Below are 11345 nucleotides of genomic sequence, written 5' to 3'. Positions count from 1 at the left end.
GAATAAGTTTTTTTTTTTTTTTATTTTTTTTTATTTATAAAAAACTCAAATCTTTAGCCTAATTGTATTAAAAAATTAAAATAAAAAAATCAAACGTCCAACGTCAAATTTAGAAACGATTCAAGGTGTGGTTTAAAACTTCAAAAATTTCCTCTATTTTGCTTTATTTTTCTTAATTTCTCTTTCTACTTCTTTTCCGAACAAGAAATAAAAAGAACTCTAATTTAGTGTCCATGCTAATACAAAAACACAGAGAGACTTCATTTTTTCCGTTATTCATTCTATCTCTGTTTTGATCATTTTTTTTTAACCAACCATATTGCTCAGTCAATTAGGAAACTAAATCATACATTCTCTTTCTATTTCTGTGTTCTCTTTTTCTATTTGTTCAGGTTTTATTTTAATTTCTTTTGTGAGATTCTGCTTAATTGTTATGAATATGCTTTTGTGTGCAGAAAATCAAGAAATTGATTTCTTGATTTCAAGTATTTGTCATGTGTCCTGGTATCTTTGAATGTTACCTGATTTTGTTAGCACATCTCATGTTGGTTATTTTTCTAAAACTTTTATAGAATCTTACTATTCTTTCAATCTTATAGTCGTATCTCGATCTTATGAACGTCTCAATCCAATATAGAATCTTGATACTAACAACCTTACTGCCCACCAATATTTTTGGTGTTATACAACCATAGTCATGGTCTTCAGCAATCTTAAGCTTTCACACCATGTTTTTGGTGAATCATTTTATATAATCCCTTAAAATATTTTGGATAAATGAATTGGTTCAGTGTTCAGATCTCTATAAAAGCAACTAAAATCCTTTTGAGAATTACAGTCCATATGGCGTGAATTAGATAACATTGGATTTTATGTCCTTATGTTACCTTTAGGTGAAAATTTAAAATAAAATTAGAAATGTTCATTTTCTTTTAATTGTCAATTTGTTTAGTTTGTTAAAATACGAAACACAAAGAATAATGTGTAGGAATACGACAATATGTATTAAGTTAGATCACATTAATATCTTTTTAGTTGTTACCAGCCAAATTCAAGATACAATCTAAAAAATTCGAGATGTTTGCTCAAACAATATTGATAAGTTTTAATAAATAAGAGAACGGGGAAATTTTAAAAATAAAATTTTCTACAAATTTTTTTTTTTTGATAAGTAAAATTTTCTACAGTAATTTTTTCAATATTTTGAAAATTGTACTGTTAAACATCTTTTGAGTACTTTGATCCGACAATTGGAAAAGGCATGGAAAGTTGTATATTTTAAATAAACAAAATCTGGTAAACTTTAATAAATACAATTATCAAGAAGAAAATGGATTTTTTTTTTAGCACTTACCCAAAAAAATATAGAAATTTTTTAGTAATGGAAAATGACAAGTAAGGATATTAAAATATATGATATCATTGTTATTGCTGCCAAATTTTTTTATTTGTATAGTCTTGCAACACTTTAATTTTCCCTCCTTTTCTCTTCTATAGTTTGTCCAATAGTTTGGCTGTCCTCATCTTTAATTGATTTAGAGTTTAGCAAGCAATATGAATCACAAGAAAGAAGCCACTCAGAGAGGGCATCCTTTATCCGTTACTTAAAATGATACCTCCTCCCACAACAGCGCTGGTGGTAGTATAATATCATCAACCTACAGAATTGCCAGAAAATGGAAGAGCGGCATACGGACACACTTAAGATCATGTCCCACCAAGGAAAACTCAGACAGTATACCCTTGGCCGAGGTACTATATGTACAGTACCTTAGGTACCCAATACATACTTTCCTGAAGCCCCATCTCTCTCCATTCCTGTTCTTCATCATATGCATGTACAAACCATAAAGGATGAAAGGGAGCTAAAGTAGCTCCAACCAAATTTGACCTTAAACTAAATTTTACCCTGCAGAACTATATTGTGATCAGAAGGGGGAAAAAAAAAAAAACAAAGGTAACTTTTTACAAAAACATAATCTCCCTTCTCTAGGGTGTATGGTCCGACAAAAAACATAACAATCTATTGCCATTGTCTTTTCACTCTAACGATCTCTAAACTTTTCATTTTGACCGGATCTTAAGCTCCCTTGCCTTCCTTCCAAGCTAGCCATTCACTATAGATCCTGCAAAAAAGATGAAATAAATAAATAATAGTAATGACAATAATAATACGGAGTAATTGTTTTCAAATTCAATGATGACCTACTTGTGCGGGCAAACATGAAGATGATCCCCCAGATTACCAGGGGTTTGAAACCCATTACCACAATGTTTACAAAAATTTTTGGGATAATGGGTGAGGCAGCGGAATGCTTTATCTTCCCCTTTCATCTCCTCATAGTGGCCTTCGACTTTTTTTCTTTCCGTGTAATTTTGTCTGCGGAATTTTCCTCTCCTTTTCCTGTCATCTAACCAGCACTTGATACATCTATAGGGAGGTTTATTGGGCAGGTCTGACAATGAGCCATCATCACCGGTATGGGTCCTGAAACACAACAGTAAATAACATGTAAGAATATACCTTTTCTCAATTCTGATAGCATCATTAAGCAGTGCATAGGCTGCTTCAAACATTTTTTCAAATGCCAAGGTCAAATTGTAACATGTTTCTTCTTAATTTTTCACAGAAAGAAGTTAAGATACACACATTAAACATATCACATTATGAGATATTTTGGTTGAGTCTAAACATTGCTAGTGACTGACAATTCAAAATACATTATTATTGACTTATTTTGCTTAACAAAACAAGGGTAGTTTTAAGTCATACCCATAGCTCCTGCAAATCCATGGTGCCAAAGTAAGAGCCTCAAGTGAACCAGGTAAGGGTTTTGGCCCCGTAAAGGTGCCAAGTTGTGATGGGGCAACAGCCATAGCAACCCTCTAAATTGAGCCAATAACACAGGAGTTTGTAAGACAGATTTCAATCAGAATTTCAGGGCAGAAGATGCATGTTATGAACAACATACACACCTTGAACGATTCAATTTTGTTGGTAAATTGGCTTCCACACTCGGTCTTCAACAGTAGCCTTTTTGCAAGATCCTTTTCATAGAATGCTTCAAATACATCCTTCCCCTAAGTCAATGGGAGATAAAATGAAAAATGAGTGGCAAACCAATTTCAACAGGAGCAGAATTAAATAGGAATTTTAATATAGTACAAAATGAATTATGTAAGAGACAATTTTATTATCATGTTACAAACATCCACATTACCTGTATAAACCTGAATAAAACCAAAACTTCATCAAGTGTGCACACCAGTTCTTCTTCACTCTTATTTCCAGCACAAAGTTTCTCATCCAGAAACTTTGCAATCAGTTCAATAGGTCGAAGCTATTACAAAGTACAATGATATACTATTTAGGAATATCATTAACAACTAGAAACAAATGGCAGATTACTATGCCAATAAGTGATACAATTAGAAAGTTTACTGCCACCCATGTTGGATGTACACTCCAATTAAAAGAATAGTACTAGCAATCAGTTCAAATATTATAATATTTTCTGTAGAAGTATTATAAAATATTAATACAAATAATGTAATTCATTACATAAACTTATTCGGACTCCTACAAATAGTCATGAATCCGTGAAATGATATTGTTAATTTTTTTTTTTTTTTTTTTTTTTTTTCACTAAAATGCATAACTAGAGGAATTCAAGAGTGTAGCCTTTCATTCAAGGCAGTACTTTCTCTCTCAATTAACTTCTTAACAGTAGACAACAAATGAGGATAGATGCATAAATCATGAGGGTAATTATATTTGCCAAGAGGACAGATTCAACAGTTATTTGTTATGTATTCATATATATATGATAGACAGGGTACAAGAAGGTAGAAGCTAGCCAGGAACTATAGTTGTGCTTATCGAAAGAAAAAAACAAAAAACAGACTACTACAAGACACGTGGGACTAAAAGCAGTTGTCGGGGCTTATTAGGGTTTCCTGAATCATCAATCAAACTCCCAAAATTCTAAATTAAACTCGCAAATATCCAAGTCACAACAAAGCAAAAGAAAAAGAAATGAAACAGGGGAAGAAGGTGAGTCCATGTCTCCTTGCGGATTTTCCTTCTTCAGAGGCGGTGATTCAAAGAAAGAGAAAGTGAAGGCTCCTCCATCATTGCTGAAATTACAGACGGATAAAGATGTGTATAGACCTGGTGATCCAGTCCTCATCACCACTGAGATTCAAAATCCAACCAATGCTGATATTGTGTGTTATTTGCTTTTGGTTGAAAGGATTACTGTCGAAATCAAAGGAATCCAGAAGTTGGATACTCAATAATTCACCAACCAGAAGAATTACAAACACAGGAGAGGTTTACCGCTTCTATTTTTCAAATTTTTTTTCCAATAAATTTGTTGCTTTACTCATACATGTATACACAAGTCAATCTCTCTGTTTTTTATGACTCATGATACTACTTGAGAGTTGAGATCCATACACATTTAAAAAATGAATACTCAGATTGCATAAACATCTCTCATATAACATAAACACCAAGAACCAAATACATTTTACGTGTACTTATATATAAAAATACATATAAAATGAACTGAACAAAGTGAAATGAACAATAAAAGGTACCTGCAAGGTCTTAACCTGAGCTATAGTAATAGTGATTCGAAATTTCAGAAGAAACAGGAATGAAAATCAAGGATGTAATACTAAGAGGAACTAGTTAGATTTTAATTCTTACATCCAAATTGATGTGGGCATGGACTTGAAGAATGGAACCTCCATCCTCACAAGGTCGTATAACAAAATCACAAGGCAGAATTTCGGCTCTTAGAAGACATCTAGGAGGGTAGCCACCATCTGTGGAAGAAGCCAAAGAACTCGTGCATATCTGAGATATCAAACACAGATTGAAAACTCAGAAGTTGAATACTCAGATTGAGATACATAGACATATACACAAAATGAAACATCTCCCATATAACACAACACCACCAAAAACAAAATAAATTTCACATTTACAAGTATATAAACAGAAATTGAAAGAACTAAATTGAAAAAAACAGTAAATTACCTTCATAGAGGTATATACACTAGGAAGAATAGTGGTTGGAGGCTCAACGACATTGATGTCGTCATGTTCGGAAGATACCTCGGTACATCTTCTGAACTGGGTGAGGGCTCTGGTTTGGGTTGTTTAGAAATGCAATAAAAGTGGTCAGAGGCGAAAAATTAGGGCTCCGGTTGACATTGTGAAGAAGGAGGGGCTTGAAGGGTTGAAGATAGACAGAGAGAGAGTGTGAAGAAAGTGTTTGGAGGATTGTTGAAGAGAGAGAGATGAGAATGGGGGAATCGACATAAAGGGTACCCATCAAATTACAATTGCACACACACTTTGTGTTACTCCACACTTCCGTACTACCAACACAGTCTGCAGCGAAAAGCAAAAGCCGTAATATAGGAGGAACCTGGTATTGGTAGTGACCCCAGATAGATAAGGTTCCATTTATTGCGAGCCAAAGCCTGTTTTAACATTTTGTTCGGGACCGCGTGAGTAGGAAAATGAAACCCTGCGAAGATGGATCTACCTGGGAATTTCTCTTCTATGGTAAATGGATACGATGTGAGAAGGAGGAGTTGAACCATGTTGCTGGATGCCCGTATCAACCATCGAGTTCACAAAAAGTTCATGAATTTAGTTTCGGTGAATGCTTCTATCAAAAGACAAATGCAGATTGGGAAATTCCTGTCTTTAAAGCCTAAAAAGCAAGCACAGCCCCAACAGAAAGAATCCACTCGCGACCACCTAGCTACCACTTAGCGGAACCAGAGAGTCGAGAAAGCTTCCGAAACCAGAGAGATATTCATCCTTTGGCTTCTAGAGGGAGGGATAGTATGAATCCTCTCAAGAATGAATCCAGGATTATCGTAGAGTAAGGACATCGAGTTGATAGGCTTTTTACTCTGAATCGTCTTCGCATGTTCTTTCTTGAGACAGACGCTGACTATCAAACTTCTCCTGCCTATGCTCAGATGCTTGACCCTTTGTTTTGTAGTACCTATTGCACTGAAGTCACCCCCCCCCCCCCCCCCCCCCCCCCCCCCCCTCTTTTATGATCTTTCTCCAAAAGGCTCTAACAGGATTACAGAGAGACCCACGCAGGGTTCATTTGGTGGATTGAACGACTCCTCGAAAGGGACGCTTTTCGGACTGATAGCGCTAGAATCAAATAACTTGGAAAACTTGAACACTGACTTGATTCCTCTTCAGAACATGAAATTCGTGGGGCGAAGCGCGGTAAAGGGGGAATGGAATCTATTTGAATCTATTTGGCATTGAGAAAGAGACCTCATTGCCGAAGAAAGAATAGATGCTACATAAGCGATTCTGAAAGATTAGATTTTCATTTTGGATTCTCGTATAATGATGATAGAAACTTTGGCTACTAGGAGATAGCTCCATTCACAGACAATTGATTCTACGCAATGAATTCAGATTCGCTTCAGAAAGCAGACTAACAAACCACTCGTGAGAAGCTATGCAAAAGGAGAGCAATTTCGAATTAGCATAACATAAGATTCACTGAAACAACATCATCAGGGACACTTCCTTTAACCGATGAACAAGCGAAGAATAGCAGATGCTGAGCAAGGAATCCATTGGTCTATGAACCAAGCTGAACGCTGACTGTTAGAAGGAAGCTGGTGACTCTCGGAATGTTTGGTTAGTGAAAATGATCATAAGAAAGATCATGCTAAATAGCGGATGATGGATGAGGAAGCAAAACAAAAGGATGACAACTTGCTCCTTGCCTTAAACCATGCTCTTAGGCACCAATCTGTCATCACACAAGCTTACCGTGCAAAGAAAGGTCAGATGATCCAATTTCTCTAGCCTGAGAATGTCGTATTATAGAAAGAAGGGTCATTCACTTCTCAGAACTCTGTCGCTGTGACGTAGCACACTTTAAGGTATGGTGATCTACGACCCACCCTTTCTTTCATTCTCACTTGCTGGAACTGATCTTTGTTGAGAACACTAGCCCCTGATTCGCTTCTTTCTCTTTACCTGCCTTCCCTTACTTGGAGTACTTGCGTGACCCTTGTTGATGGAGGGACTATTTCTGGCTCAATCGGAGGTTTATCAAGCACGAAAACCATCCTACGAATCAATATCCAGCTTCCGCTTCTTTTAGTATGGCATGTGGGAAGTAGGGATTGCTTCTTTGTCTTTTCCTCACTGCATTATGGAATTCCGCTTTTCAAGCTACTCAAACCAACCCTTTCACAAGAGGAGATCCAAGAACCAAGGGCAAAGAATGAAGATTTTCAGTACGCTGGGGGTTTCTCTCATAAGCAGCATTGCTATGCTCTAATGCCGGGGTATAGTTCCCAGCTTTGTAGTCATTTAGATGAGCGAGGCTCAATAGTGTGTCATCATCAACTTCATGGGGCTGCAACGCCCGCCAGAGTTTGAAATTCGACGAAGGCGGAAAGGACTCCAAATAAAGATTATAAGAATCGTCACGGTGATCGCCTTTCTAAAAAACCCGAGGAACCTGCAACTGCTGCTGATGGTGGTTGTGCTGCTGCGGTTGTTGCTGCAAAAGGTGTCTTACCCTTTCACTTGCCTTGCCTTCATTAGGAGTGAGTTACGAGAGTAAGGAACAGAGTCAATTTCGAGAAAGTTAACAGCTCTCTTCAACTGAAGGTGCACCTACCATGGTTTCCAAGCAGGGTTTATCGGCCAGCTTCACAAAAGCATCTCGACCTTGGGCTAACTCCTGAGATTTTGGAGCCAGAGGAAGGAAGATTTTGAGCGTTGATCGTCCGAGGCAGCTCTCTGGGCGTAAATAGCTTGATGTCAAAAAATGCCGTGTTGAAACGAAAAGAAACTTGGACAATCGACAGAAGATCTCAGAGCAGAAATGGCTTTACCAGCTTTGATACATAGGTGAACTAGAACCGTTGACTTTTTACTTTGTCTATACGAGGGGATAAGTTATGGTCTTCTATACGACGCCACCTAAAACGACTCTTAACAAATAATGCCATTCAATGCTGGGGGGATTTCGTTTCGAGATCGTCAAGTAGAGTATCAAATCTTCAAATAAGGTACGACAGATCCATGATCCTGGCAGAGGGTCCTCTTCACCAACCAGCTCTGCTCTGGGATGCCTTGAGAAGGCAAACGTGGCCTAACCTAAGGGCGAACGAATAGGAAGCGTCGAACGGAAAGAGTAAGTGCGTCAACAAGCAACCACAATTCGGGGAATCCAAGCTTTGTGGACCAAGAGAAACCTGCCAACCAAAAAGAGTTTCCGACAAGACATTGTAAAGAGCCCCGGAAGGCAACGTAAAGGGAGGAATCGGCTGTCAGCCTTCACCATACACCAGTCCTTGCCATAGGAAGTAGCTTGATGTATTCATATATATATATATATGATAGACGGAATACAATAAGGTAGAATCTAGCCTGGAACTATAGTTGTGCTTATAGAAAGAAAAAAAAAACAAAAAACAGACTACTACAAGACACGTGGGACTAAAAGCAGTTGTCGGGGCTTATTAGGGTTTCCTGAATCATCAATCAAACTCCCAAAATTCTAAATCAAACTCGCAAAATTCCAAGTCACAACAAAGCAAAAGAAAAAGAAATGAAACTGGGGAAGAAGGTGAGTCCATGCCTCCTTGTGGATTTTCCTTCTTCAGAGGTGGTGATTCAAAGAGAGAGAGAGTGAAGGCTCCTCCATCATTGCTGAAATTACAGACGGATAAAGATGTGTATAGACCTGGTGATCCAGTCCTCATCACCATTGAGATTTAAAATCCAACCAATGCTGATATTGTGTGTTATTTGCTTTTGGTTAAAAGGATTACTGTCGAAATCAAAGGAATCCAGAAGTTGGATACTCAATAATTCACCAACCAGAAGAATTACAAACACAGGAGAGGTTTACCGCTTCTATTTTTCAGATTTTTTTTTTTCCCAATTAATTTGTTGCTTTACTCATATATGTATACATAAGTCAATCTCTCTGTATTTTTAGGACTCATGATACTACTTGAGAGTTGAGATCCACACACATTTAAAAAATGAATACTCAGATTGCATAAACATCTATCATATAACATAAACACCAAGAACCAAATACATTTTACATGTACTTATATATAAAAATACGTATAAACTGAATTGAACAAAGTGACATGAACAATAAAAGGTACCTGCAAGTTCTTAACCTGAGCTATAGTAATAGTGATGTGGGCATGGACTTGAAGAATGGAACCCCCATCCTTAAAAGGTCGAATAACAAAATCACAAGGCAGAATTTCGGCTCTTAGAAGACATCTAGGAGGGTAGCCACCATCTGTGGAAGAAGCCAAAGAACTCGTGCATATCTGAGATATCAAACACAGATTGAAAACTCGGAAGTTGAATACTTATATTGGGATCCATAGACATATACACAAAATGAAACATCTCCCATATAACACAACACCACCAAAAACCAAATAAATTTCACATACACACACACATAAACAGAAATTGAAAGAACTAAATTGAAAAAAACAGTAAATTACCTTCTTAGAGGTATATACACTAGGAAGAATAGTGGTCGGAGGCTCAACGACATTGATATCGTCATATTCGGAAGAAACCTCGGTACATCTTCTGAACTGGGTGAGGGCTCTGGTTTGGGTTGTTTTGAAATGCAATAGAAGTGGTCTAAGCCGAAACATTTGGGCTCCGGTTGACATTTTGAAGAAGGAGGGGCTTGAAGGGTTGAAGATAGAGAGGGATTGTGAAAAAAGTGTTTGGAGGATTGTTGAAGAGAGATATGAGAATGGGGAATCGACATAAAGGGTACCCATCAAATTACAATTGCGCACACACTTTGTGCTACTCCACTCTTCCGTACGACCAGTACAGTCTGCAGCTAAAAAACAAAAACCGTTTCCACGATCGCCTGACCAAATCTCCTCCAATTTGCTCTTGCTCTCTCTCACAAACAAATTTCAAATCGGTTCCTCTTTTATATATCGTTTTTAACTGCCACGTGTATCAATAAACCAAGGGTTACTTTTTATGGCATTCCTGTGTGCCTCGTGGTTTTTTTTTTGGGGTGACAATTTGTGCTCTCGTGTGATGTTAATGTAAAGGTATCTTACTCAATTGATAAATTTAAAATCGACTCATTTAATAATTATGTTAAAAACTCTTAACATTAACTCGACATATTTATTAAATGTGTTAACTCATTTAATTACCTGCTTATCAAAATGAAAAATTTAATATTTAATCAAATAATAAACACTATAAAAATATTGTCTCTATAACCCAAATATTCAAAATAAAAAAGAACATAAGGCGTAATCAAGATTTATATTAGAATGACTTAACTGTTTATAATAATTAGATTTAAACAGGTAATATATTACATAACTCATATTAACGATTATGACATGTTAAGTTAAATGAGTATAAACAGGTTACACTGGTTGACCTCTTCAACCCTAACCCGATACGGTTAAGTAAACGGATTAATCGTGTCAACCTATTTATTACTCAAACCCGTTTAAGGTCAACCTAAATCCACCTTTCTCGTGTCATGTTCGAGTCGTGTTGATGGGTCGTATTGTAAGTTGCCATCATTCGGTGGTATAGAACCCTTTATTGAATATTTACTCCCTCCATCCTATTATTTTTGTCCAGATGTCCTAAAATATTTGTCCAATTTTAAAAGTTAAAAGTTAAATAAATTTATATTTTTCAAAATTACCCTTTAAATTTTTAGAAATCCCCCATCTTGATAATATGCATAATACATATCTAAACTTAGAAGGACACATTGGTAATGTTATAAGAGGACAATGTCCCCTATAAAGTATTAATGGACAAGTAATACTAAGATGACATTCTAATGAAAAGAGTTATAAACTCTCCATATTTAATTATTTAAATAAATTATTATAATTTAATGGTTAAATAAGAATAACTCATTACAAGAGAGTTTCCTCCTAGAAACATTACTTATAAATTAATAGGAAATGTGGATTTAATTTTAAGGGGCAACTAGAACTAGATGGTGCTTCTGCTGATTAATGTCCCTATTTTGCTTGACCTTATGATTTTCTTCTTAAGTTATTTTTTATATTATTTTAGCATAAGTAATCTTCTTGGGTTAATTACTTATGCTAAACCTCTTCTTAATATTACACGTGATTTCTTCATTTATTTTGTAAAAATAATTAGAAGTGTGCAGTTTATGTCAAGTATTTGATTTATCATAATCAAAACTAACAGTTGGATCGAAATTCACAAGAAATATATCAGTTTAGACTGAACTTTACGATTTAATCATGTTTCA

General features: G+C 36.2%; 1 protein-coding gene across 3 annotated transcripts; it reads right to left on the bottom strand.

Annotated features, from left to right (window-relative positions):
- Window positions 1-1938: 1938 nt before the first annotated feature.
- Window positions 1939-9988, bottom strand: LOC132307423 (uncharacterized). 3 transcript variants are annotated; one of them, XM_059805179.1, is made up of 8 exons: window positions 9559-9988; window positions 9202-9375; window positions 4715-4864; window positions 3222-3341; window positions 2977-3081; window positions 2774-2886; window positions 2210-2488; window positions 1939-2126 (listed from the first exon to the last, which is right to left on the bottom strand). In XM_059805179.1, exons 1-8 carry the CDS (start codon window positions 9847-9849, stop codon window positions 2081-2083), a joined length of 1278 nt encoding a protein of 425 aa, XP_059661162.1. In that variant the 5' UTR covers window positions 9850-9988; the 3' UTR covers window positions 1939-2080. The 3 variants fall into 3 exon arrangements, with proteins under 3 accessions (XP_059661162.1, XP_059661171.1, XP_059661178.1); XM_059805188.1 differs by lacking the exon at window positions 3222-3341; XM_059805195.1 differs by lacking the exons at window positions 9202-9375; window positions 9559-9988 and adding an exon at window positions 5048-5108.
- Window positions 9989-11345: the final 1357 nt, after the last annotated feature.

The sequence above is a fragment of the Cornus florida genome, unplaced genomic scaffold (assembly GCF_030987335.1).
Source record: "Cornus florida cultivar Cherokee Brave unplaced genomic scaffold, ASM3098733v1 CherokeeBrave_3.0.0_Hap2_Chr01, whole genome shotgun sequence".
Taxonomy (NCBI): domain Eukaryota; kingdom Viridiplantae; phylum Streptophyta; class Magnoliopsida; order Cornales; family Cornaceae; genus Cornus; species Cornus florida.
Note: the sequence above shows the minus strand (reverse complement) of the source record. Positions and strands in the feature narration are given on the sequence as shown.

Excerpts from the sequence above, each read along its gene's own strand:
- LOC132307423 (XM_059805179.1), bottom strand. The coding sequence starts at position 9,849 with ATGGGTACCCTTTATGTCGATTCCCCATTCTCATATCTCTCTTCAACA. Across the intron at positions 2,887-2,976 it reads ACAAAATTGAATCGTTCAAG|AGGGTTGCTATGGCTGTTGC; the intron begins GTGTGTATGTTG and ends GGCTCAATTTAG. Across the intron at positions 2,489-2,773 it reads TGGATTTGCAGGAGCTATGG|GACCCATACCGGTGATGATG; the intron begins GTATGACTTAAA and ends GTTGTGTTTCAG.